Genomic DNA, 27,930 nt, shown 5'->3' on the forward strand with positions numbered 1-27,930 from the left:
AGAAATATTTTTATTTTCTACGTTATTGTAAATCAAGACCGCGGTCCTGTTCCTCATCTTCCTTTGTTACTAAATTCTCCTTGCAATATTCTCTGGCACCGTCAAAGAATCAAGAAGTCAGACAAATTTAGCAAATCACGAATGATCATGGCCTGTTGTCTGTTGAGGCACAAAACCTGGCGGGAAGTCTCTAGGTCTGGTGCAAGGTTATCTACTGATTCAGAGTCTCCCCCCTCTCAGGAACTTACAGCAATTGATTCTGTTGTCCTTGAAAACGTTCGGAAACGTTCGTTTTTGTGCTGAACTACCTACTGTAGCTGGGCTCATTTTCATGTTAAAATTGCTCTGTTTCTGCGGTTGGAAGGAATACTAGCTAAGATACTTTGCGTTTGTTGTGCTCGTTACTGTAAAATTAGGATTTCCGATTGGGCAACGTACGATTATCCCCTCAGTCGTAGAGGGGGTGAAGAAGAAATTGATGCTCTCTTATCCTCCAAGTCCTTCTTCACTGAAATCGAGACTTAAAACTCTGGTTTTCCCTGCCGGCCGATTCAATTTTGATATCATTTTGAAAATCATGGGAAAAAACAAAACAGCGACAGTTTTGTGTTTTGTATTACGTAATTTGCCAGAAATAGACCTTTTTGTTGTTTTACAGCAGTGAAGTCGTAAGTCAAATAATTTCATATCCGCAAAAAAATGACCAAAATTAGCTGCTGTAAAACTATTTCCCTGTGGGAAGTAAATACCAGCTTGAAGAAATTTACAGAAAGGTCCATGCTGATGAAACGGACTTTGCATACACTGCATCGCGTGTGATTGGCTTACAATTGCGTTGTTGTCAATCAACCTGTCGATTGTCGTGCACCGTGTTGAATTCAAGATGGCGGAAGGCGGATGATGCTTACATGAGTAGTAACAGTTGTCCCGGTGAACAAGTACCTTATGGGGCTTTTGGAACTACCATTTTGTCATGAGCTTACTAAAGAAACTTGCGTCTTTGTCCCCTCTTCAATCACCGAGCTCAGACGCTGACAAGAAGCAGTTAGACGATGGTTTTGTGGAAGGGGCCTCAGATGACCTGAGACTAGTTGACGTACATTGGAATAACGCAAAGGCCATAATAGCTCTGGACGAGAAAACTATTGGACACCATGAGCGATGCAATATTTTAGTGTCTTATTTAAATGAAATTGTTTCTGTTTTAGTCGACGAAAAGGACGGCGATCCGGGACCGTGTTTACAATACGTTCTGGACGAACATGTTTTTCAAAGGGTCTTCACCTGGAGCGCGTCGAACAAAACTTACGTCAAAGACATGAAGAGGGAACAGCTTAGGTTATTTAGGAACCTCATAGAAAAAGGCAGAGCGCCTTTGCTTATTTACGAGCAAGTTTGGAAACCTTTGCTTTATCTTTTGCACTCCTGCGTCAACAGCATCTCTTCAGATATGGAGGAACATTTCGTGGCTGTCCTGAAAGGCCTTTGCGTGAGTGTGAACCGGGATATTGCCCTGCTAGATCTGTTCTTCTTGGATAATCATCATCACACCCAGATTGCCAAACTATCAGTGTTTTCACTGCTCATTCCTTTTGTCCACCGAGAGGGAAATGTGGGAATCTGGGCTCGCGATGCAATGTTGCTATGCATGGCACTTTCATCTGTCGACACTAGACTGGGCACGTACATCGCCGAAGAGACAGACTTTTGTCCCGTAAGTAATATTTTTGTTTTACCACATCGTTTATAGGTATTGTAATATAATGAAATGTTTTCAGCTGCTGTAATCCTTATGTCACGGTAGATATCTTTCAAACTTTGGCGCGACATTATTATCGTTTTGACCATGTCAGCTTTGTTTATTTTTATTGACTTGGCCTTCAGATGGTTTACATTTCGGTTTTAAAGAATTTGTTCAAGCTAAATGTAGTCTTTCCCTTTCATATTTGGTTACAATTACTTCCAGACGTTGTTCACTGAAACAAAGACTATATTTCATGCAGAAAATTCAGGTTGTCTAGTAACTAATACTCCCTACAGTCAGCAGGGAGTCGATGCAAGGTTGCAACTTGGAAGGAGCATTGAATGTTTTATTATTTGATCGTGATCTTTTATATTTTTTTTGTTGACGTTTCTTGAGGTCATGGTGTCGTGTTTGCCGAGTAATTTCATCTCGAATTCGTTCCTCACTGTTAAGTCTGTACATTTGAAATTCTTGGCAATTTTTGATGCCCCCAATCGCGATGTATGCAAATTTTTGGATTTAACATCGAATTTGAATTTACTACTATTGAGTCATAGTGGCGTTGACAGCTGGTAAAAATAAATGAAAGAAGTGCCAAAATAAATGAGAGAAGTGTCGTGTAGCTGGAAGGTGAACCATAGAGTGGATTTTTTGTGGTTCTTTTATCTTGTCTCTCAAGTAGTTTATAGAAAAAGAAAACTCTTATTCATGTTTTGCCTATCAAGGGCTTTTATGAATACTATTTGGTGACAGTGTAGCAAGAGCAGTTAGATTCACCTGACTGACATTTTCATTTTGCATTAAAATCCAGCTTGAGATAGCCTTACGACAATTTTTTGTCATTCAAATATACAAATATTGTATCTGGGCTGCATTTCCTGAACAAGCAACTGCCGTGGTTTTGATCAGGACTGTGCACACCCAATGGCTGTGATTCCATCCACTGTTTAAACATTAGAGCACTTTTTCCATGTTTACATAGCCTCATCTAGACACAGCAAGGTTTCAGAGAATTTGAGACAGTGATATGCAAACCCGAGATGCAGTCAGGTAACTTCTGAGAAATATTCTCCCAACCCCCCAAGTGTTTAGATGAGTTTCTGTCAACATGACAGAGCCTTATCTAACCACTCTAGTCATTGCTTTTATAGAATATTTCTCAAGAATATGCACGAATCTAAAATGTTACAACCGTGTTTGCATACTCTCATCTAGACACACCTATCAACCAATAAGTACGTGTGTAGTATCTCAGTTCTTTTATAATGCCTGTTATTATATGGCTGTGTCTCACAAGGACTGGGAACTACCAAATTCACGAATTTGATTGGCTGAAATCGATATTGACCACGGTCTACATTTTCCCATCTAGACTGACATCTAGACCGGTTTCATTTTACGTTGAAAAAGTAGCAAACTAAAATACAAAAATGTTCCCCATTTCCTTTTATTTTCTTCTCAATCATTTATGGAAGTGCCAAAAAGCCTGATGACAAAAAAAAAAAGTGAAGGGGATGAGCAAATTTCGGCACGTTTAAGTTAAGCTCATCGCCGTTCGCAAGCAAAATGTTAGCAAACCAGGTACATTAAACGAATTAAAGTTTTCTTCTTTGCCATATAATAAACATCTTATTAACCGAGCTAAGTCGGTCTGTATGGAAGAATCTTGACCTTGGTCTTGTGTACAGACCTCACTGCGTTCGGTCTGTACTCACGACCTCGGTCAAGATTCTCCCATACAGACATCCAGCTCAGTTAATAAGAACTAAATATTAAAACTTTTCCACATGGGAGGATCAGCTTTAAGATTTCAACTGGTTGAAATCTGCAGTGTTGCTAATGTATATTGTTCCCATTTTGTAACATTTCAGGTGTTGGCAACAGGACTAAGTGCGTTGTATTCTGATCTGCCAACCTCTCTGGATATACCATCAGAGGACTGGTATTCCTTGGAGAGGGGACTCTGGGCAACATTTCCTGAACTGGTGTCCTTTCTGACATCACTGGAGTTCTGTAACAATGTTGTTCAGGTACGTAACTCTGTCATGGGATCCAGAAATTCAGAAACAGTGGGCGATTTGTAGAAGTTGCTGCAATCGCTTGAAAGTGGGAAATAGGGATACGCCCTCCTTTGGAAAGGGTTAAAATCTACATTCTCCCAGAGATTCTCTTCCTTGAAGTAAAAGAATTAACTTACTTAAGCTTATTTCAAACTTATTACTGTAAACTGCTGCTTAAAAGCTGTGGGCTTATACAACTCCCTTAGGGTTTTTGGATGGGCTTATATCTTGGGGGGGGGGGGGGGGGGGAGTGGGCATTTATAACCGGAAGTAATAATTTGTTTACCAATAAGTTGATTGGCCTATAACTGGGGGGTGGGAGCTTATAAATGAAGGGCTTATAAGCTGCTGTTTGATGTAGGCGACCTTGCCCTATTGGGTTTCATATATTGAGTTTTGTAGGGCTTGGATGTTTTACTTACTGGCTGTGTAAGAACATACAGTTTGCTTTGAGTGTCATTCCTGCTTGCAATATGCTTTTGCTCCCTCACCTCCCTCCCTTTAGCTGGATACCTGCGTGTTCTGCTTGAGGCTCATATCTCGCTCAGCTCCGCCACTCTGTAGGCATCTTTCCCAAGCTCGTCAGTTAGCAATGAATTTACATGTAACTGTATTTTAACTCGGTCAGTGTTACACTCCACTTCATCATAATTCAGATTGCCCATCCTCAAGTTCAGTTCAAGCTGCTGGATCTTATCTATCACGGATTTCTTGTGTCAGTTATGGCATCATCACTAAGTCAGGTAGGTAATGTGCAGATCTCTGGTTCAGTCATTTTTATTTTTGGAAATCAGAAAATGAAAAAGAAAAACATTTGCAGTTCAGTTTTGGTTTTTCATTGCTGAAAAAGAAAATGTCAATTTGTTTTTCACTCTTCGGGAAATGTTGCCAAAAAAGCAATGGAACACAGAAATAAGCATTAGTTGAACACCCAACTAGTAACCTAGAGGTCATGGGTTTGACTCCTGTTGGTGGCTCAAATTTTTCTCTTTCCTATGCTCTTGACATACATACATGTATGAACATTTTTTTGTCATTAATTTTATTCAATCACTGAACTTAAAATATATACCATCTTTCATTATCTATCAGAATGTGACTTTATTTTTCTTCTGTGCAGAGCTCCACTGAAGCCTTAATTGCTGCCACGTCCTACCTGGATCTTTTCCTACGCAGCATTACTGATGCTAACTTGATGAAAGTGTTTCTGGAGTTCATTATGGTGGAGCGATCAGATGGCACTCCCATTCTGGACTTGCTTGTGTCAAGAATCTCACATGAATCACAGGTAAGTAGTCTGGGAAACGGTGTGGTTCAAATTGTTAATGTTTTGGTTCAAAGGTTGTGAATGAAGTATGGGTTATTAACCAAGTGTGAGGTAAAGATGGCTGGATATTGGCCAAGTTCTTTTTCTGTGTGTTTAAAGACAGAAGTGAGGTCCATAAACTTGCAAAAAAACAGAATGAGGCCAATATCTAGCCATCTTGACAGAACAAGCTTGGTCAATAAAAGATTTATTATATGACTTTCTTGCGGGGCACAGCAGGTAATCTGGAGCAGGCAAGATAGCACCATCTTTCCTGCTTGGGTAGCGTATTGCAACAAAGCATTTGGTTCATCTTGCCTGCTCATGGAGCTACCCATATAATAATGCTACGTACTAGGACAAGTCTGGGGCAGATGTTGGTCAGGGACTCAGGTTGGGTAACCCCAGGCTCCTATTCTTGAGTTGTTTCTTACAAGATGAGTTCAAATATGGGAACTGCTTTTACTGAGAATCTTTTCTTTTGCCACCCTAAAATTGTTGTCTGTTGTTGATTTTTAAAGAAACTGTTATGCTGTGTTGAGAGACACTTGTTGTACCACTTGCTGTGTAAGTTGTAGTACATTTAAGGCTGGTTTTCACTAGCAATGGAGCTGGAGTCGGAGTTGTGAGAGCACTTATGACCTAGTGAAAATCAAAAATCAAAGTTGTAAGCTGAGTTACAAGGTTGATGAAATCAGAGTCAAAAAACAAGAATGTTTCCATTTTCTTCTGCCACTCTGTCACTTGTCATCCAATGAAAACTAGACTGTCAGAGTTGGAAGCAGACGTGGAATGACCAACCAATCACAATGCTATAAATTTCCAATGCTAACTCCAACAACTTAGAGCAGAATTCATGTTCTTAGCATGCATTTTTCATGGAGTATGCACCAAAGAGAAGGTTAATCGCATGCCAAAAGGTGAAGCTCCTGGAAGGAATGGGGGGGGGGGGGTATGCCACTCTCAGGAAACTTATATTCTAAGGGCCTCAGAAATATCATTCCCCATGTTTTCCAGAGAATAGTCTTATAAATCAAAAGATGGAAATCGTTGAGTATTTAGTAAATCACGTTGTTTAGATGTGAACCTTAATGATGACAATTGATTATTGATAGCAGATTTAACAGGATAGACTGGAGACTGACAAACAAGCCAATTCAATAATTAAAGATACTTTTTGCCCATAAACTTTTGATCAAAATAAATTTGGTAAACCAAAGACATGCAAAAATTAACTAAAGGTTTATTGCCCGATGTTCGGTGTCGTCAAGAAATATTTTATTCCAGAGGTGTGCATGTACACGTGTATGCGCTTACATTGTCGCTATACCCCTGGAATCGGTATCCTGATTCTGACTCCATTGCTGTTGATGTTCACTAGATCACATCGCTCTGTGCTTTTTGTTAGTTCCCAATGCATCGCTAGTGAAAACCAGCCCTTATTATGTTTGATCTTATGATGTCTCCTTTTTGTATTGCTGTTTTAGCTTGCTGTTGTGTCACTGGGTTTGTTTTACACTCTTCTGGATCTGAATTGTGAGGACATCTTGTATAGCTTGGTGCTCAAGTGAGTTATTTACAGGACTAGGAAATGTAGCATGCCATTTTATTGAAATCTTATCATCACACTTTTCCTGAGTAACAAAAAAGCAATTGCAGCACATGTCAAATGCCTTCCCTTTTTAACCTCAACCATTAAACTTGTCTCAAATTAATTTTAATATTGACAATTGTACCTTTTGTTCTCCATCACCAAATTCGTCCGAATGAAAAATATTTCGTTCTAAATAAGGCTAAAACGAAAAACAAAAGTTGAAAAAGAGAAACAAAGCAAAGCAAGTTATAGTTCGTAGTTAGGAAGTGTAAGAAACTGGTGTTCAAGGAATACACAGAAAATAGCAAACATGCAAAATTCCGTCCTCAAACGAAAGAAAGTTCATTTGTTTATGGGCCAACTACTCCCTAGGAGAGGGGCAAGTGGCTGTAAAATTTGGCAAATTCTTAAAGTGATTTTGATAGAGAGAGTTATAAATGAACAATCTTTAACAAAAGTGTTGACTGCACAAGTGCAATACCATGACTTTTTCTTGTATCTGAATTAACTAGAGTGTATAGAATGTCTAGCTTTCTTTCCTTGACCCCATGCCATCAATCAAATCCACAGATACCTCCTTCCTTGTAATCATATTCTAAGCAGCCAGAAGAGAACTATCAAGGAGGTGGATCTTTACAGCAAAAGCGCTTTCAAATTTCTGTCGCTTATTCCCGCTTGCTGCTCCAGTGAATCCTCTTCGCTTTCCTCTTCCACCGAGAATTTAAACGCTAGCGCCAACACCCCAATGAAGATTGACCTGCAGACATCCAGCGAGTTGGTGTTTTATCGGTCACCGCTCCTGAGCGATCTTTATGCCGACGTCTGTGCGGATTACATGGAGTACCTCGCGGACGCGCGTGGCTTATTAAAAGCTTGCCAGATGAAGTGCACGTGTTGGTCCGCTCCCTACGACGGACAAAACCCAGTCCCACCGGACCCCTCCTCGGTAGAACGTGAACGGTCGCTCTCCAACTTGTCAGCACCCGTTACCAATGGCGACATTCCCAACCGGAGATCCCTTGGGCCAGAGGATGGTCGCGCTCCGGTAAAGCGATCCAAATCAGCGACGGAGTATGAACAGAAGCAGAGTAAACCTGATTTAGGACCGTTTTTAGTGACGCTGTTTCAAAAAATCGAGCGAATGCCGCAGAACTCTTTTTATGTGAACTTGATTCTGACCGGGGTAGTGTCGAGGCTGGCGTTGTATCCTCAACCGCTTCTACGTTCCTTCCTTCTCAATTATAACATGGTTCTTAAGCCAGGAGTACGCTCGTTGTTTCAGGTAAGTAACCTGTGTCTCAGTTGTTTGTTTTGATTGAAATGTTTCCTGTTGGTGTTTCACATTCTTCTCTATGTTGTTACGCTTACTGAGAAAAGAAACCTGAAAGTTGTTGTTTTTTTTAAAAAACGAACTGTCCCATTGAGGTTGATTTTATCATTTTTTTTTGCTTAGAATTACATTCTTATGAACTTAAGGTAATTCCTCTGAAATAAAAGTGACAATAGATTTTTGTTCAAACTTTGTCCACTGAATATTTGTCATATGATAACTTCAATTTTGAAATAAAAAAGGGGGGTGCCCATGCTCATTAAGGAGCAGTGAGGCGTTGAAAATGCCCCATTTTGGCATTATTTAATGCTTATGATAAAAACGCATTCCCAGTAATTGTAAAATCTTTGCGAGCCCAGACTCATAAGAACACGCATTAAACTACAGTCAGTACATTGTGTCAGACACAAATAAACATTTTAAGTTTGATTCAGACAGAAAGCTAAATCCTTGATGAAAAATTTGAACCAAATTTCTTGACGTGGTTACCGACTGCCAAATAGAAAAGACCACAGTGTATCTGCTATTTTTCTTATTTATTCAATTTTCAGCAATAGAAATTAGATTGGTCTTTTCTCACGCAAAGCTTATGATTAGTTGATTACAATGACTGGAAAAAAGATTGCGGTGCCCGTGCTCGTTGGTGAGCTAGAGCCATTTTTCAACTGACAGAGCTCAATATCAAGGCAAATCCGTCATGTTTTCAATGTGCGCGTGCACGAGCGCGCGCTAATGACGCCATAAATTATGCGCAGTAAGGATGCGCAATGCAAATGTGATGAATGACCTTAAGCTTTGCGTTACGCACAGGGCACGTTGCAAGAGGGAGACTGGCTTAAGAAGCCATAACCTCCTTCGCAGACGCTCTTTGGGTTCGTCACACATTCTTTCTTCTCCACGAACATCCTCTGAAAAAACCCCAGCACATTTCTTTCCCTTTGTTTGTAAAGAAGAAGGTTACGTGACGAGCCCAAAGAACATCTGTGATGTATGTAAAGAGGCTAAATAAGCCAGGGCATTATTCCTGCTGACATGTCGCTGTATGGGATGCTCATAGTACTCCGACTTGTTTATTCTCGAGAGTAAAGTGGGCACTGTCAGCAAGAGAAGTGAACAACAAAGTGACCTTTACTTGCAGTCTAACGCACTAACCATATGAGCTACCCGCATTGATTTTCAAGTCAAAAAATTATTCTCAGATAGAATTTATCACCGGACTCCGCACTGAATCTAACTTATTTTATTATTCTTCACTCAGATCCTGAGCTCAGTGAAAATCAAGGTAGAGAACATTCTGGATCAAGTCGACGGACTCGACAAGTTATTGCGTCGAGCAAGAAAGAACTTGATTCTCCGCGAGGAAAAGAGCCGTGTAAGTATACAAAGCGTTGTTGCAGACGTGCAACAACCGCAGAAAATAGCCAAACACTCCGAGCCGCGAAGCCCCACCACGGCTCACAAGCTGCTGCGACAAAAAACGGATTCCTCGCTCTTGAGTAGCGTTCGCTTGCTTCAAGACGGGCCTGCCCCCAAAAGTTTTGTCAAGGGGGGTGCTATTCTGCGCAAACAGTCTCTTGACCCTCCCATGAGTCCGAAATTGGTCAAAGCCAGTCAAGAGAGACGAGGTAGTAACGCTAGTGCGAGCACGAGCTCAAGTTTGTCGCTGAGTGAGTCGTGGGAGAGTTTGAACTCGCTAAGCCCGAAGTTCGGAAGCACCGCCGATGTAAGCGCGGAGAACTTCCCGAAACCGGGGACAATTAAAAAACTCGCCAGCCCCCAGAATTCGCCCAGAAAATCTTTGTCGAAGAACACGTTTAAGAGGAAAAACCCAAAGACTGCGAAAAACGCTGTTTACTGTATCGTGGTCTTGGAAGAATGGCTGAAGGAACTCGCCGCGATTTCCCAGGAACATGCTTTGTTGCTTGGCGCGGGAGATGAATGGCATGCCACTACCTTGTAACGCCTGGGGCTGTGTATCACCCCAGGGATATTACAATGGAAAAGCAACGGAGTAACAAGATGCTTTGTCGCCATTGGAAGAAAAGATATTCCCCCAATTAAACTAGTCTACGTAATAGTATCGAAAATATTATATTCTTGGGCTATTTCGAACAATTTTTTGGGAAATAGTGTTTTTTAATCAATAAGACCGAAATGTACCTTAGTCCCAGAGGTTTCCCTTCTTTCCTCTACAGTCAAGCGAAAGTTGAGCCTTCAAAAATGTCATCGTTTTGTCGCTTAAAAATGTATGCTTTAAGAGGAACGGAAACTTCATAGACGAAGGCACCGAAAGTTGTTCGGTGGAAAGAGATGCGACTCATTGTCTTGCGGAGATATATGTAGTTCCATAAATATAGTTGTTGACCATAGAGCGGTTTTCACTTGGGTATGAAAACTAATTCGCCCTTGCTTTGGTTTTGTATTACGACGTACGTTGATTGGCCAAAAAAATCTGGCGCCACTTTTTCATCCAATCAGAACTCGTTCGCACGCGTTTTCCCGCTCTTCGCCGCGGGTCCATGTATTTTCTTCGCGTTTTGATTGGTTTACTGGATTGTCTGCATCCTTTGTGATTGGCCAAAGTGATAACATCGATTTTGATTTCGATACTCGGTTGAAACCGCTCTGCTTAATTCAAGTAAAAATTTTCTCTTTTAGTCAATGATAGGTACCGTGATGGAAAATAGAAAAATTTTATAATAACGGGCCAAAATTAGTGTTTAAAAGAAATTTTATACCATCCAGAGTTTTTCTCTTTAATATTTAAAGAGAAGCTATCGATTAGAATGTTATTTTGTTATTGGTTAAAGTTTATATACTAGTTTATCATATGGCTGTGTCTCACAAGGACTGAGAACTACCGAATTCGCGAATCTGATTGGCTGAAATCGATATTGACCGCGGTCTAGATTTTCCCATCTAGACCGACATCTCGACCGATTACGTTTTGCCGTGAAAAAGTTGCAAACTAAATACAAAAATATTGACTATTTTCTTCCAAAATATTAGTTCCAGAAAATATACATATTATGGAAGTGCCAAGGCTGATGAGGAAAAAAAGTAAAGAGGACGAGCAAACTTTGGCAGAAGTAAGTTCAGCTCATCGCCGTTCGCAAGCAAAATGTCAGCTAGTACAAACCAGTTAACATTAAACGAATTAATTTTTTCTTGTTTGCCATAAAATAAACATCTTATCAACCGAGCTTAGTCGGTCTGTATGTGAGAATCTTGACCTCGGTTGTGTGCACAGACCTCACTGCGTTCGGTCTTTACTCCCGACCTCGGTCAAGATTCTCCCATACAGACCTCCAGTTCGGTTAATAAGAGCTAAGTATATAACTGTTTTGTAAATTCCAGTTCCAATCGAACGTGAACTGAGAAGCTATGTGTAGCTCTCGCTCGACAATAAATTCACTCCTGACTTATTGTCGTAAAAAGATGTTATTTTAAAGAATATATACATCTAAAGGCTGAATGGCTGTCCTGCTTAGTTTTCGTGGATTTGAAATGAGCTTGTACTTATTGCTACGGCGGTGTCGGTTTTGTATAGAGGGGGCAGTGTTACGATTGGCGGTAATTCATAGTGACAAACAGAAAAAAAATAGCGGTCACTTCTTTATTACGAACAAGAGCCGTGTTAGCTTCGACGCTCAACATCCTTTGTAATGCGAAAATACTTAACGTTAGTTTTACTTGTTTCAAGAACATCTGTCCCAAGGATTGGTTTGAACAAACACTTCCATTTAATACATATAGCAGGTGCCCAGCCTCTCCAAAGTATCTGGAGTGGGAAATTGTTTTAGCTGGTTGAGTTGTGTCAGGCGATCGAGTGGCACTGAAATCTCGTTTGTAATGGTGTACGAAATCGGTGCGTTTTCACCCTGAAATGCTCTGGGCACGGTTACCAAATCCGAATTTTCGACAAAACACCGACCGTTTCATATATGAAGAGAAATTCAGTCGATAGTCCAATTTGACGAGTTTGAGCTGTGTACCTCTAGGAAAAAACCCTGTTGAAATTTTTAAAAGCTTTCGTCCTTGTCTGTGGACTTCATCAATCGTTCTTTGGTGGCATGTGCCGGACATAATGAGTCTAATCTGCGATCATACCCTCCCTCTCCCTCCAATCTGATCGCAGGTTACGGTGAGCCCTAACCCCAGTTCTCGGCCGAATTCTGTTCCCCCAGGTAGTTAACAAAGCAGTTGAAAATGACTCTTATTATATGGCGAGCTCCGTGAGCGGGCAAGAATTACCAAATCCTGCGCTGTGATTGGCTACCCGGGCGGGCAAGATGGCGTATATCTCGCCGGCACGGGATTACGCGGTGTGTCCCGCCATACGAATTTCCCCGAATCCCATATAATGAAACTTTTATTGACCAAGCTTGTTCGGTCAAGGTGGCTGGATATCGCCCTCGTTCTATTTTTCGCGTTTATGGACCTTGACTCCATCAGTTTCGGCCATAAATATGCAAAAATAGAACTTGATTGGCCAATCTCCAGCCATCTATCCCTCGCATTTGTTTAACACATATTTGCGGCGAACTGCAAACGTCAAACCAAACTTTTGTTGTCTTTCTTTAGTCGTTTGCGCGCTAAAGTGAAAATATTTGTATTTTCTGCGAATAGGACAATTTTTCCTATATTTTATATTGTAAATTAGCTGCGATTTTTTCCCCGTTTGCCGTAAACCTCATTCTTGATCCCTGTAATATCCCCCCCCCCCCCCCCCGTCTGCGATATGGAGAGGTTTGTAGGTTTCGGAGATAAATGGCTCACGTTACACCTTTCTTAAATCATCCGTGGTCCAACAACAAGAATTCAGGGTCACTGTGTTGGGGCGTGACTGCTTCTTCTCTTGTGCTCCATAAACTCTACCGTTCTCATTGCGTCGCTATCATCGCAGAAAATCACTTGTGAGAAGCTGAACTTGCCATTCTCCATTTATCATTCGCTAAGACTAAAAAAATAATTGCTTGAATGTCTTGGTCAGTTTAATTGGTGTGAATAAAATATACGTGAATGGCCTGTTTATTTTGTTTTAAAGCGAACAAATGTGTTCAAGGATTTACGCCAGGCCAGACAGAAAGAAAAGTGGACTCGCAATATTGTTATAGATAATCTCACACATTAAAAGTATTATGTACAAAGAGACCGAATTACGAATATAAGATCTCGTGCGTCTTCTCTTCGAGAACAATGTGTAATCTTTTTCGTTCCATGCCCTGAAAATTGGAGGATACAATGGTAAGAAACTTGAACTAATACCGTAACAGAACAATCAAATACCAAAAGGAATTTTTCCCTTTAGAAGGTGCCTGTCGTGGGAATATCAATTTCTAAGCAACGTAAACAAAACACTACTCTATTTTATGACGTGAGCGTTAATAAAGAACTACATTTTCCTAGACCCTGATTGGACGTTAAATGCCAGGTGACAACAGTGGTCAAGAACAGTATAGTGGCATGCGATAGATAAACAACAATTCATTTTACAGTAGACTGTACGTGTTTTGCTTTCTTTCTAAAAATGGTTTTGTAAGGGCAATACAGTGATTCGTTTGGAGACTTAAATGGTCTTTATGTAACTAATGATCACACACTGTTATCCGCCCTCAAATCATGAATGAAACATGTCATGGTATGTTGGATAATTATTTTACCCCTGATATATTACATTCTAGTTCATTCTTTAGCACACGTTTTTCTTTATTATTATTTTCCTTCAAACTCCAAATATTATGTTAAAAATACTTTATTCCATTCTGACTCAAACACCGTATGACCCTTATATAGAAATTTAAATGGTCCTTCGAGTCGTTGAAGAAGTGAACGTCAATCTATTGTGTCACGTAATGACATAATGTCCAATAACATATAAAACCGTATATACAATGAGTAAATTCTGTCACCTTGAGAAAACACGGCGATTTACGTAATATCTTACAATACGATAAAAGACATCATACACAAGAACCTTCAATGCTGAAAAGGTAAGTACATCTTGAGTTTCGCGGAGTTAGAAATTGTCCTGTCAACTGTATCACTTTATAGCATATCCTACTAAGTGTGGAACCATGAGGTATGCTATCACCGGGAGTTGTTCAGGTGAGAACTTTTCATACCAGACACTCGCGAATCCAGAATTGTTAATGTAAGTCCAAGTTTCCCTGCTGCATGAACATCCATCGCTCAGGTATTTCCACTGGTTGTCGAATGTTCTCTGAAGAGAATTCCTCCACGTCTTCGGCTCATCTGAAATGGAAAGAATTTCTTAGAGGGTGTGGCTGGGGCTAAACTGATTGCTAAGGATTAGGCAAAATTTTCTGAACTGTCGGCTGAGTTCTGAAGCATTTTCTAACTGAAAATGCGTCCGCGCCACGCCGGAGAAATTTGAAAACGCAGCTTTATTTATCCGGTTTGGCCTACCGTCCACATTAATCCGTCACGAAAACGGAGCTTTTCGAAAACGCAGCTCAAACCGGAGGAATTTGAAAACGCCGGCTTATCGTTTTCGTGTGGACGGAAAACATTTTGAAAACGGAGCTTTTCGAAAACCATGTAGACGTAGTCGAGATATATACATGTGATTTCCCTGGCCTGACAAATCCAAAATGACCGGCGATTGTTGTGTTTTTAAGGTCTTCCCGCGTAGTGTGGACGGAAATCATTTTTATGCGTTTTCAGAGTGAAACCTCCGTTTTCAAACTCCTCCAGCGTAGTGTGGACGGGGCGTGAAAGGTGTAGATGGGGCTAAACTGATTGCTAAGGATTAGGCAAATTTTCTGAACTGTCAGCCGAGTAATGACGCATTTTCTAACTGATAACGGAGATATGAGATCGGCAAATACTGCTGATAGGTAAGAAATGTCTGAAATTTTCTCTGATAGCGAAGACTGGTAACTGAAATTCTACAAGACCCTCCTCTTGTGCTTCTTTTAAGGTTACTCCAGTAATCCTCATATAGGCAAGAACAGACTTTGCCACCGTGCCAATATTTGGAGTGATGCCGGTAGAGCATTTGGTTTTCTTTCGGTTTCACGGTAGTAACGAGAAAACCGCTGTATATAAGAAGTTCCAAGGCAGATTGCCTTTTGCTTGAACACAAGCGGCATGGCGTTTTAGATCAATGCAGACAGGACCGGACCTTGCTTAGTTAATATTCTGACATGTTGCCTTAATTCTGTCTCACAAAACAGACAACTTCCAGCTCAAATATTTTGACTTTTACTTTGGCACAATCAAAATCTTATAAGCTTCAAAAATTGTAATTGAAAGGCACGTCTAAGCAGGCAAAACGCAAAAACAAGGCAAAGGTAACGAACGTGGTGTTCAAATCGATTAAAACCGCCGTCTCACGCTCGCGTAATTTTAGATAAAAGAGCAGCGATAGAATTCAACACGAGACTCGAAAACGTGTTGAAAAACAACGGTGTTGTGTAGACTCTAACAGCCTGGAATTACTTATTTGTCTCTTAATAACTTGTAGAATAGGAATGACAGATATATTTGCACCACGGAAACCGGCCCAGGCAGCAGGAAATCTGCTAAAAGCCGGAATCGCAATTAAACGGAAATAACGTTGAGTTTTTCAGAGAAAAAGGGGAAGAGAAGTTGATACTCCTAAGTTGAAACGTTAACACTGAATGGTAATTCAGAATACGTGGTTTTAAAGCTCAGCAAGACTCGGCCAAGAGGAAATAACATTTTAATCTTAAAATTTAATTAAAATTAAATTTTAAGAAAACCAAAAAGAAACTGACTGCGTGTTTTTACAAACGAGTTTCAACAAATTCTACCTTTCGTAATAAGTTCAGTTCCCGGCACAAATATCCTCTTGAAGCTCGGCCAGACAAGAGTTGAGTAATTCAGGGAAGTTATGATAAAATGCAAGGAAGAACTTTCAGATTTCACAAAGGAAAGACATTTCAATACGTGTTCGATTTCATTCAGACAATAAATTTACAGCGAACGGCAAGAATTGCTATTGATTTTCTTTTCTTTTCTTTCGCAAGAATCCTTAAATCAATCCAGCAAAAAATAGTAAAAAAAAATCCTTTCCACGGCAGATATTAACATTCTTACTGTAGTGTAGACAGATGGCAAGAGTATAATTTCTGTCATTTGCCGTTTGACATCATTCTTAACTTCTGCTAAAATCTCGGTTGACTTAAGTCATCTAAAAATCTCTTCCACAAACGATAAGCCGTTGTTCAAAATATTCGATCACTTCTTTGAACGAGTGGAATGAAAACAGTCAGAATGATAACAGATTCAGCAGATAAACAGATTAACGAAACAAAACGATAAGATGTACAAGGAGTGCAGAAAGGTTGATCAGCATTGTTGTTTTTCAGTTGCCAGTAAACATAAGTGCATTTGGAATTTTCAGGTTGATCTACATGATTTCTCATTCACGCCCTTAGTTTAGCCCTTTTTTTTCGCGCCATGGACAATTTCAGAACAGTTTATTTATAAATCTGTTTAATTTCCGCAATTCGAAACGCACCTCACGCTGAAAAAGGAAAAACATTCGAAACTCGAAAGTGTTAACCTTAACCTTGTCTGAAAGAGCAACAAATCTTACGTAATCCTGTTGCACACGTAGACACGTTGGAGGCATCAGCTTCTATTTACGGGAGTTCTGCCTCCGAACGTCCGCTAGATATTTAAATTGGTTTAATTCAAACGTGAAAAAAATTCAGAACGCGTGGGACAATTTTTTTAGTCACGAGGGCTCGCACACGCGTTGGGTGCACGTCAAGGATCTTCAAGCGAGAGCAGATCTTACATAATATAAAAACTGAACTTTAGTTATAAAGATAATACATACCTGCTACATGCTCCAAGAAGTAGAAATAACCACCCTGAAAGAGTAAACAGAACAAGAGTGATTTCAAACGCGGTTCCTGCCCGTTCGTGGATATGATGTATCCAGAAAAGAATGCTAATTGTTCTAATTGTTATTTGTTATTTGTTAGGTAACTGCCGTTATGTTATTTTCATTCGTTCATTTTGGAATCACAAAGAAACGAAGTAAAAACAAACGGAAATGATATTCGTACGTAATTCTTGTTTTGTTGTGTCAATATTGAACGAAGGAAATGTCCTAAATTGTTTGCGCACATGGATGAGGTAAGCAGCCTAGCACCTGATCGGTGTTAAAATACAGCTGCCTTAATTAAGATAACTCAATAATTTTCATGACAATTTTCATAACAGTTTATTTCCCATGAAAGTTATTGAGAAGGTAAACGTTGTTAACTATCATTACGTCGCTTGCATCAGGGCGCTTAGGACTTTTACAAGATGTGATATGACACAACTTATATTGAAGAGGAAGATATAGCAACACCGGTGTCACAGTGATATGTGTATCCCCGTGATATGTGTATCCCCGCACACATATCATTAGTGATATGTGTATCCCCTCCAAAATGGCGACTAGTGATATGTGTATCCCCCACCCCCCTCCCCTCTACTTTAAATAGCAATATCCTCCTTGAAAGCGCTCTCGTCGTCCGGTCGCTCACTGAACGAACGACTAACCCAAACAGACTTAAAACACAAATCTCAATTTTTGTATTTGAACAAGCTTACGTATCTGCTGCTGGAATTGTGTTCTTGATCCTAACTGGTTTTCTGCGAACAGGAGATAATGAATTTAAAGTGGAACACCAAATGGATCTAGATATGTTTCAATTTGAGTTTCCCGGAACGGGATTTCTAGGACGATATTAATTGTGCGGTACATTCTCACCCCTCGAGTAACGCATATTCTCCACTGTTCATCGCCTTGTTTGCATCTGAATTATTCGTGGAGTGAAACACGTATCACTGCTTCGACCCGCTCTCCATAAAATGATTAGTGGCATTCGTGTATCCCCTGCACCCCCTTTTCAGTTCGACTTTTTGTAAGATATGTTAAGTCTCAAGCTGTATACATTGCTATACTGCGAATATTGCTAGCAAGTTTCATAATAATCGACGTTTACTCTTCGGCAGTTAGCCTAAATAACGGCTGTCTTCAGGGGATACACATATCACAGCGCCATGTAATAATTAGTGATACGTGTATCCCCTGCATGCGGTCGTGTACAACCGAGGTCAGTGAAACTCCAGTCCCAAGCTATGAATAAATGCCGGGTGTGAATATTTCTAGCAAGCCAGTTTTGACAACGCAAATGTAATGGGCATTTTTCTTCTTGGGTAGAAAGCCAATATAACAGCTGTGTCCATGGGGATACACATATCACTAGTTCATGAAATAATCAGTGATATGTGTATCCCTTATTATCCCGTGCACGCGTGCACGTGTTTTTAGTGGAATTATCGAGTTTCAAACTCCAGTAAACCCAAGCCGTGTAAAAACGTCGGGTGCTAATATTGCCTGCAGTTTTGACAAGGTTGATGCGCTATATTACAACAGTTGTGTTTATGGGGATACACATATCACTGCGCCATGAAATAACTATAGTGATATGTGTATCCCCTGCACGCGATTGCAGTTTAGATATTTAGACATTCGAGTTGCAAACTCCGCAAACCTCAATCTGGGTATAAACGTCGTCGCGAGTAAGCAGCCAGCACGTTTCGGCAATAATTGGCCCTTTTCTTCGATCAGGTAGATAGCCAATCTAACGGCTGTGTTTAGGGGATACACACTGAGATCACTGCGCCATAAAATAATTAGTGATATGTGTATCCGCTGTTCGAAGTTTTAGTCAGATATACAATCGAGTCGGTTGGAACTCAACCAAACTCAAGAAATCCTAATCTGCTCCGTTGGGCGCGAATTCATTTCTGGTTTCTCCTACTCTTTACAGCCGGCGCTCGTTGGAACCTCGCAACCGAGTCGCCATTTTGTTCGTTGAATGCCCAGGCGCGTATCAGTGTTTTGTGTATCCCCACGGGGGATACACATATCACTAGTGATATGTGTGCGGGGATACTCCGGCTTTCTATTTATGGCCGGGCGAAATCCGGTATAGATACCGTATGCTCAATACACAGCCTACATATGAAAGTTGTCTTGTCGGTGAACGGGTGTGTATTAAGGTCGCAGACGGATAGAAGTATCTTTTCATTCATAATTTCATTCCAATCATAGTCTCACTTTTTCCATGTTGCATAACGAAACACAGCAGGGAGTTTAAGCATATCACTATGGCTGGTGCTACTACGGGTGCCGTGACTGAAAAGGTCTGGGGTTTAGCGAGTAAAGCGAGAAACATCGGCTATAGCTAAGGAGTTTAAAATCTCTTTTATTTAGTTTCTCACAGCCAAATGGCTTCGCTCAAAGGACGATGGCCGTTATTCGCCTTCCTAGGACGGACCGATTATTTCTGAGCGAAAGCGAATAACAGACACTTTGTTTCATAACAATTTGATGGATGAAACATAATTTCAGAGACAAATATCTCAAAGAATATCGAGTGAAGAACACAAATATATCAATACTCAAAGAAGCAAAATAACATCGTATAGTTATCCAGATATAAAACATCTTCACTAAACCCTCAAAGCAAACTTAACCGAAGAAAGACAACCTCGTGCACAACACGAATATTTCACTTGACTCACTTCGCCATTCCAACACCTTTGCCAAAATTTATCGTAAATTCAGGATACTGATTTACAAGCTTATGAGAGGTAATCTTGACACAATCTTTGACTTAAATTGACTTTAAAGGATATAGTATCCAACAGAGTTCTTAAAATGCCGAGATGTCCGTTAAAAAGGGCCAGAGAAGCGAAATAAACCCGACGTAGTAGCCACTACGACAAAACATCCCGACTCACGTAGTCAAATTTCACGCTACGGCTGGATGCAACCGACGTACATGCGCAGTGTCTCATTTTGGGGGAAATTTACTTCCGGCAGCCGTATCAGCCGTAGCGATTTGCTTAAAGTCCCTAGCATTGCCATGTTTGGTTCTACTTGTCTCCAAAATCAGTCAGGGACAAACCTTAAATGATTGATAAACGGAAAAATAGCTTTTAGAAACACTTGTAAATTTTGAAATAATCTGACTGCTTTAGTTATCCGTTGTTTAGAGCCAAGAGGGCGAAACAAAATTTCGAAATATCGGCTTGAACATTTTAGTAGCTACAGTTAACCATAGTTAGTAGAGGGTACTAACTATGAGTTACCTCAATGCAAAATTCTAGGTACGATCTTCGCTAGAGGCCAGCAAAAAAATTCCAAAAATAACTTATGAAAAGTAAAAATGATATACAACATTATTCACCCCTGACCCATTTTGACGTCGTTTGTAAAACACAAAGTAACGGGGTGACTGGGAAATCTGATAACTAGAAGATACTAGAAGGACTACTTAACACAACATTACAGTGTTTTGAAATACTTTAAATTCGCCCTGTGCCTGTGTATTGGAAAGTATTTTCACGGGTTGAAGCTTACAAAAACAGCCAAATACGAGTTATTTACGTTGAGCCATGGAATACTTCCGCTCCGCCTTAATTTTGAAGGAAGTGCAATATTTTTAGACAGCTTCAGCGAGTCCGCCAGTCGCGCAATTTTTTAAAAAGAAGTGTAAATTTTGTAATTGCTTTTCACACTCCTGTAGAGGTTGGATTCAGTTCTCTGGCAAATGTATGACAACAATTATATCAATATCGCTTATATATTTTTTATATTGTCCCTCCTTTGATCTCAGAAGACGCGAACATCATTCCAGCTTTCACCTCTACTGTACTCTACTGCGTTACTACGCATTCCAGAAAACCCTAGTGGATTACAGATGGTCGGTATGCCTACCCCGAGGGTTTAATTCCAATTAATTTTTTTTTTGACACTTGTTTGGGGGGCGTGCATTATTGCGTCAATGTGTGACAATGACCATGCACACATCACGAGCTAAATGGAAGAAAAAGCCAACTTAGTTCCTGATGAGTTAAAACGATGTTGGCGGGCAGCTTATTAGACAAGAAACCTTTTAATACCTAACTTGATCAGTAATTTCAGTCCGTCCACTTTCATGGACACGCATCGCACTCAATTCAAAGTATGGTAACCAATTTTAGCAATAACTACCACATGTTCTCTGCTTACCGGTTTTAAAACTCTCTTGATTTCCGTCAACGCAGCTTGCATGTCGTGCACAGAACAAAGGGTTAAAGTGCAAACAACTGCCGCCACCGACTCATCTGCAATTCCTTCCATGTTTTCCGCAAAGCCCGCAACTATTTTCTTGAGGTACACGTGTGGAAACCTTTTTGCGTTTTCCACGAGATACGCCTCCATGTGTGGGTTAGGCTCCAGCGCAATAACAGAACTACCCTCGGGTAAAAATTCAAAGTTGGCCCCGGTTCCTGCCCCGATCTCTAAGATATCACCTTGTACGTCATTTAGAGACTGCTTCATGAGCGCGAACATTGCCTCCTTGCGGTTTCTCACGGCCCTGTTGTGAATTCGGCTGAACAGGTTCATGTGAACAGCAAACGCTTTCTTGTAGGTATTCGACGAAATCACTGCGCTGCGGACGTTTTCACTGATCGCAGCAGCTACCACTAACACCACAAGCACAATCGCACAAATCTCGAGCACTACCATCTTTATGGAGTGTGCGAACGGCCAAAAAGGGGCTTCTCTCTCTCTCTTGTTAACAGTGACGCGTTGATGTGGACCTGCGAACAAAAGAGTCAATGTTGACGCAGTGAGAACTCGACAATATACATATAAAATCACCAATGTTGCTCTGTTACAAGAGGTCAACGCTTTGAATAGGCCACTTGAACAACTCACGTGTCGATTTCGTTGAGGAATTCGATCTGACAGCCGATAAGTGTTTGCTGAGCAATATTTCCTGTAGAAACAGCGGAAGGTCAGAAACATGCGATCACAAAGCGCTCTGACGAAACCACGTATTGAATTTTCAAATAGGTTAGAACTTGCGAAACGACTTTGTATGGAATTGTACTTTTTTCATCGCACTTCAGCACTTTCTGTTTATTGTTGTTGTGTAATTTTAAAATGTGGCATGGGGCTCCGTCTCCCGGGGCTTGCTACATTAGTCACGCAACATTGATTTAAGAGCGCACAATGCGATTGGCTAATTACTCAATCTTCGCGGTGTGTATTGTTGTTACGTAGAGAAATGGTTGCTAAATATTAGCTAAATATTACGAAAGTAAGCACAGTATTCGTTGAGAATCATCTAGTGTTATGTAGAGAATGACAAAGATGAAGTTCTATCACGTTATTACTGATATGAAAGAATCAGAATAATTCATAGCTACAATAGGTACTCAGCGACTTAGCGGAGAAGTTAAACAGACGTGATTTACGTTCTGACTTCTAGCACGATAGAGGGTCTCTGTTTTTTCCGGGTTTTTTTTTCAACATAGCAGGCATAAAAGTAAACACATACGCCCTGTATTGTTATTGGGAGCGATCCAGTAACGTCAAACAAACAAAAACTTGGTGAGCACTGGGAAACCCTCTTTTGTTTCCACGCGGTTCTTGAGAAACTGAATGAAATTGTAACTTCGTTTATCCGGCTACAAACGAGCCCACCTCAACTGAACACCGGGGGGGGGACTATTCTGTAAATCTAGGGGTAGGGGTGTGCCGCTGGAAGACTTAAACCCTTACCAGGGACGTAGCCATGATTTTTCAAAGGGAGGGGGGGGGGGGGGTCACACTGTCAAAGTGAGAGTACTCACCAGTATATAATACAATATAATACAGATTGTCATGTCGTTTTCGCCACCTGTTGTAGATTTTTTGCTTAAAAAAGCTCACAAAAGAGGGGGTCACGGGCTCCTCAGGAGCCCCCTAGCTACGCCCCTGACCCTTACCCTATACTAGACCATGATCAGCTTGATTTTGCAACCATATTCTAGATCACACACAAAACTTACTACCCTATCCCAGTCTAGCTATTTCAATGCAGAAACTTTATCATTATCGTAGTCCAACATACGTCACTAAACCAATATCTTACAAAGTCACCTCCGAGTCTCAATTTCTATCTTAAACCCCTACACTATTAAAATTATTTATACACTGGCCACTTATCTGGCAAATTATACCGCATTCTAGACCAAAGCTGTCTGATTTCTATACCCTACCCCGCTAAACTGCCTAAATACCATACCCTTCACAGCGGCACACACCCATATAGCTAATATATGGGAGTACCCCCCCGGGACTGAACTCAACTGAACTTACGAGAAAAAGCCTGACATCATTTGTGTTCATTACAGTAGAAACGAAGATGCTTGCTAAGCTAAATATGTGATCAAGTGCAATTCAACAGAAACAAAGGAGCATTACATTCCTATGGACAAAATTTGCTTTTCGGATCTGCTCTCATCCAAAAGCAGTTTTTCAAAGTATTCCTTAGTGTTTCTCAGTAATGTACCGCGGACAACTTTGTTAAGGGAATTCTGTCCCGCGATTCTCGCGATCGATTGCATCTTCGAGTAAAATCTACCTGGATATGCAGTAGATATCCAAAGGCATAACTTTCTTTGCCTTTGCTTACTTTTCTTTAAGTGCTTTTAGCCTTAGCGGAAGATATCCAAGTTTTCAATACGTTTTCGAAACAGGCATAAGTTAGTGTAAAATATAGACACTAGCTCCCAGGATTTCGCGCGGCCATTTTTTTCTCGCGGTTTTCTTTCGCGTCACGCACGACGGACTAAGCGAAAGAGGGACTACTGGTAGTCTATGTAACATACGAATAATTTGACAAATCTTCTTGTCGCGTGCCTTGTACAGATTAACCTAACGATAGGGGCATAAGTTAAATTGTACAAGCCCCAAGGATCGAATACATGTTTTGAGAAGAACTTTCGAAACGGAATGAAACTGGGGATAGAATGTAAAACAAAGAGAACTATACGAAATATTAAATGCAGTGCTCAAATACAAGCTTCATTCAGTTGCTCATTGGCAAAGTTACTCACAATATTCTCGCGCCGTAATTTGTTTCTAGTAGTAGACTTCGTCCTAAGACGAAAAATTCTCATTTATAGAGTTCTAATAATGTGTGTGTTTCTCTTTTGTTGGTTACTAAGAAGAACAATCGACTAATTAGGGGCTCTCTTGATCCTGACGACTCAGGGAAGCTAGAAAATGAAATAATTCTTAATTTTTTGTAGGATGGAAAGTAAACAAGATGTTATATTAATTTTTGTTAGGCGTCACTTATCATGGTCAGGCCTGTTAGAAACCTTGCATTGTGAATGCAAAGAACTCTTGAAATTGGGGCAGATTATTACCTAGTATAATTTGGTCCCGTTAATTTACGTTAGTGAAGTGCTGTCTAAATTAAGATTCGTCGACGAAGTTTTTTCAATAAATGTTAGAAACGATTGGACCATCGGAGCATGTGCAGAGCCAATACAAGGTGACAGTGGTAAACGATAGTTCCAGCGGAGCATCCGATATAATCTATGTAGTAGTCTGCCGGTGGTCTTTTAGCTGCATTGCAGGCATAGCTAAGGCCCTGTCTACACTGCGCCCGGCCGGAGGAATTTGAAAACGGAGGTTTCACTCGAAAAACGCATCAGAAGGTTCCCGTCCACACAACTCGGTCAGGGAAATCACGTGATTATCGTGACGCCATCGTCTTGGAGAAGCTCCGTTTTTAAACTGTTTTCCGTCCACACGAAAACGTACGTCGAAAAGCCGGCGTTTTCAAATTCCTCCGGTTTGAAGAGCGTTTTCGAAAAGCTCCGTTTTCGTGACCGATTAATGTGGACGGTAGGCCAAACCGGATAAATAAAGCTACGTTTTCAAATTTCTCCAGCGTAGTGTGGGACGAGCCCTAACTATAAACATATTCAGTGTGACAAGTTCTTAAGCACTTTCACTATGTTCGCGTACCCACTGCCATTTCTTGACTGATTTGGCCACCCTGTAGGGTAACCCCGCCTGGAGCTCCGAATGTTTGAGACAACAACTGTCTCAGCTGCTTTTGAAAGACGCCCAGTACCACCGAAATTCTACGACCTGACCTTGGTGATTCTGCCATTATAATTGCGCGCTCCCAGGGTCTTCTACCGTTCGATATTTAGCCAATCAGATTGCGAGGCACTGGACTATGGTTATGGTAATTAATTGTTCAAACCCTGCTAAGACCAGCCTGATCGTCTCTCATGGTCTGTGGTGTCGAGCTCTATGTAAGCGTATTAACATATATAGAATAAACCTTTCATGTGCCTTATATCGGGGGTACGCGGCTACGAAGTTACGTGGTTTCGAGGTTACGCGGGCACGCGGCTAAGGGACTACGGACACGGCTGCGAGGCTACGACGCTTCGTGGCCTCGAGGTAGCGCGGCTACGCGGGATTTCAAGGCTACGTGGTTGCGTGGCTACCTAGCCAGCTACCTGCTTTATAGCCTGGTCTAGGGAGAAATACGAAATTTTCATTAATCAAGAAATGAACGCTGTTTCCATGGGTTTTGTTCTTTTTTTTTTTTCGATCTGTCAGAGACACTAGACTGTTAAGCCGGAAATGGTACAAATTAAACCCAGCGCCAAACGTCAACTTATTGCGTGCAGTTTTCAGACACGGAAATAACAGTCATGTAATATGATGTGAATTCCTTTTGAACCACGAAGTAATAAACCCTCCATTGTGGCAATTAACTAAGCTTCATGAAAGACAGGCAGTCTTGTAGAGGAAGATGTTTCAAACATTTCCGGGAGTCAAACGAGACACGAAATCATCTCACACTAGTCACGAAATGGTTAGTTAGTTATTATAACAAGTTCGGAGTTCTTTGAAAATGATGCATTCTCGCGCTAAAACGTTAAAAAACGCCTATCGTTTTTTCATCTAGGCTACGTCCCTGCATTTGAAAAAGAGGCTCTATCAGGCGCATTAGTGTGGACACTAGCTGAAAGAGGAGGCTTTCGAAAACGCCGGCGTCATTCACATGTTGTGTGCATGTGCAAATAACAGTTTTCAAGTGTTGTAGTGTGGGTGGAAAAAACGCTGCGTCAACGGTAGTGTGCACGATGAGCGTTTTTTTGATCGGCGAAAACGTATCATCGAAGGTACATGTATTAGTGTGAAAGGAGCCTAAGTATTAGACGATCGTTACCAGAAGTGTATAATGCTATTGTTAACTTCTGATGAGAAGGTGGATTAAATATTATTGGATCCGTAACTGTTCTTTCATTCATTTACAGGCAAACAATTGAGTCTTTTTCAACATTTTTCTCTTTTGACATCTGGAGTTGGTTTTTGGAGCTCAAAGATTTTACATTAAATAGTCTTGCAAAATATGCATTGCGTGGTTTAGACAGCATCCCACCGACGAAGGAATTCGCTTACACACAGCTAATAGGACCAGACTTCACTAAGAACTTTGTGATCTGTATGCGTTAAAAAATGAATTCCTGCTCGGTACAAATACAGATGATTTTGTTCAAACCTCTCGCAAAGTCTGCTGTGCGATGTTCAAAATAAATAGACCATGTTAGGGGAAAGCTTCCACAACTGAATATTTTCTTTTATACAGTTTCTTTAAGAATTTCTTAGTGTTAATTTAGGGCCGTAATGAGTTTCTTAATTCGTGTTTCCTCTCGGCTATTATTGCATACTGTGCGGCGGTCGATTTGTGTGTTACTCGTAGGGTAGTTTTACTGAAGGCTCCTTTGCATATTCTTAAAAGCTTTCCACTGATCAGTATGCCCTGCTTTGGCTTCAGAGAATCCTTCTCAACGTCTTCATTTCATAGACGACTATAAACCGAAGACTCAAGCCGGCGAAAACTGGCTCAGTCAGGCAACTGAACGCATGAGGTACTTCTAAGTTCAGCAATACTAAGAAGAAACGAGTCAAACAAATCTTACCTGAGATGAACAGCTCGTAGAAGAATCCGACGCTTGTAGCCCTACTTCTTGTACTTTGTCTCCAGCCAGCTATTAGGTTCAAACGTTTATACGTTTACTCCACTTGGAACATGATATTGTAAACCGCAAGAACTTAACTGAGCTGGCTTTAGTTGTAATTTGAAAACTCGAGCGGCTCTGCCGTAAGGATTATCGTCACTGAACAAATACACCGGACATCAAAAACACGGTTTAAGCGTGTTCATCCGCAATCCTCTCATTCAGTGGCAAGTCAGTGACGCAATTGCATGCCCCTTGCCTGTTTTTATACGAGACGTGTAAGTCTCTGAAACACCTTTATTTTTAATTCTTTCAACGTGAGCATTCTCGTGACCTGAGATCAGCTGGTATTTTTATTATAATCTTTAGGTGGAATGCTGATCACCCAAAAATTTCCGCTCAACAAAATTTGAAACCCACGTACCGCCCAATATTGGTGGATGGCGTGCAGGGACGCCAAATGCACTCAATTAGTGGCACAGAGAGGTTTCCACTATTTATTGAGGTTACTTTCGGAAAATGTCATTGATTTATTTGCAATCATGATTTGTAAATTATCAGGTGTCAGTAATAGTAGTCATAGTAACCGCTTCTAGGCTCGGAACCGACTGGGATTACCAGAGTTCCAGTTCGGTCCGATGTGCCTTAGCCATTCCTTACTGCTGGTAAACCAATTGCAAATTAAAAGATTATTTGTACTTCGCACTGTATATACAGAATTGTTTTTCTTGTACGTGACTGCTGGCCCTACGTGACTTCTGGCAAAGAGAGTAAATAGAAGATTACTGATTCTTGGCACTGTACACACAGATTCCTTGGGTCATCTCAGTAGCAGCTCTCGTAAGGTCTCACACGCATGGCTCGTTGAAGGGAACAATAAGCAATCAACAGAAACAATACCCTCTTAAAACAGTAACAGCTACTACAACAATAAAGCAATATAGCAGCTTACGAGAGCTGCTGAGCTTGTGGATTTCTTCCTCCTACGTGACTTTGTCAGATCCGTATAATGATCTCGTG

At 40.8% G+C, this 27,930-nt stretch overlaps 2 protein-coding genes across 3 annotated transcripts; one reads left to right on the top strand and one right to left on the bottom strand.

The window, feature by feature from the left end:
- Window positions 1-6: 6 nt before the first annotated feature.
- On the top strand, window positions 7-10,866 carry LOC145497738 (FHIP family protein v1g243165-like). The gene is made up of 7 exons (XM_081477579.1): window positions 7-1,714; window positions 3,616-3,774; window positions 4,461-4,547; window positions 4,925-5,092; window positions 6,598-6,677; window positions 7,275-7,986; window positions 9,293-10,866. The coding sequence occupies exons 1-7, from the start codon at window positions 974-976 to the stop codon at window positions 9,992-9,994; spliced, it is 2,649 nt and encodes an 882-aa protein (XP_081333705.1). The 5' UTR covers window positions 7-973; the 3' UTR covers window positions 9,995-10,866.
- Window positions 10,867-13,157: 2,291 nt separating this feature from the next.
- LOC145497773 (thiol S-methyltransferase TMT1A-like) lies at window positions 13,158-27,610 on the bottom strand. 2 transcript variants are annotated; one of them, XM_081477631.1, is made up of 4 exons: window positions 26,872-27,610; window positions 21,110-21,684; window positions 16,868-16,901; window positions 13,158-14,289 (listed from the first exon to the last, which is right to left on the bottom strand). In XM_081477631.1, the coding sequence occupies exons 2-4, from the start codon at window positions 21,608-21,610 to the stop codon at window positions 14,078-14,080; spliced, it is 747 nt and encodes a 248-aa protein (XP_081333757.1). In that variant the 5' UTR covers window positions 21,611-21,684; window positions 26,872-27,610; the 3' UTR covers window positions 13,158-14,077. The 2 variants fall into 2 exon arrangements, with proteins under 2 accessions (XP_081333757.1, XP_081333756.1); XM_081477630.1 differs by lacking the exon at window positions 26,872-27,610 and having other exon boundaries at window positions 21,110-22,585.
- Window positions 27,611-27,930: the final 320 nt, after the last annotated feature.

Source organism: Orbicella franksi, chromosome 9, assembly GCF_964199315.1.
Source record: "Orbicella franksi chromosome 9, jaOrbFran1.1, whole genome shotgun sequence".
NCBI lineage: Eukaryota > Metazoa > Cnidaria > Anthozoa > Scleractinia > Merulinidae > Orbicella > Orbicella franksi.

Excerpts from the sequence above, each read along its gene's own strand:
- LOC145497773 (XM_081477630.1), bottom strand. The coding sequence starts at position 21,892 with ATGTTTCTGACCTTCCGCTGTTTCTACAGGAAATATTGCTCAGCAAAC. Across the intron at positions 16,902-21,109 it reads TCAAGAGAGTTTTAAAACCG|GGTGGTTATTTCTACTTCTT; the intron begins GTAAGCAGAGAA and ends TTACTCTTTCAG. Across the intron at positions 14,290-16,867 it reads CTTCTTGGAGCATGTAGCAG|ATGAGCCGAAGACGTGGAGG; the intron begins GTATGTATTATC and ends TTTCCATTTCAG.
- LOC145497738 (XM_081477579.1), top strand. The coding sequence starts at position 974 with ATGAGCTTACTAAAGAAACTTGCGTCTTTGTCCCCTCTTCAATCACCG. Across the intron at positions 4,548-4,924 it reads TGGCATCATCACTAAGTCAG|AGCTCCACTGAAGCCTTAAT; the intron begins GTAGGTAATGTG and ends TCTTCTGTGCAG. Across the intron at positions 5,093-6,597 it reads GAATCTCACATGAATCACAG|CTTGCTGTTGTGTCACTGGG; the intron begins GTAAGTAGTCTG and ends TTGCTGTTTTAG.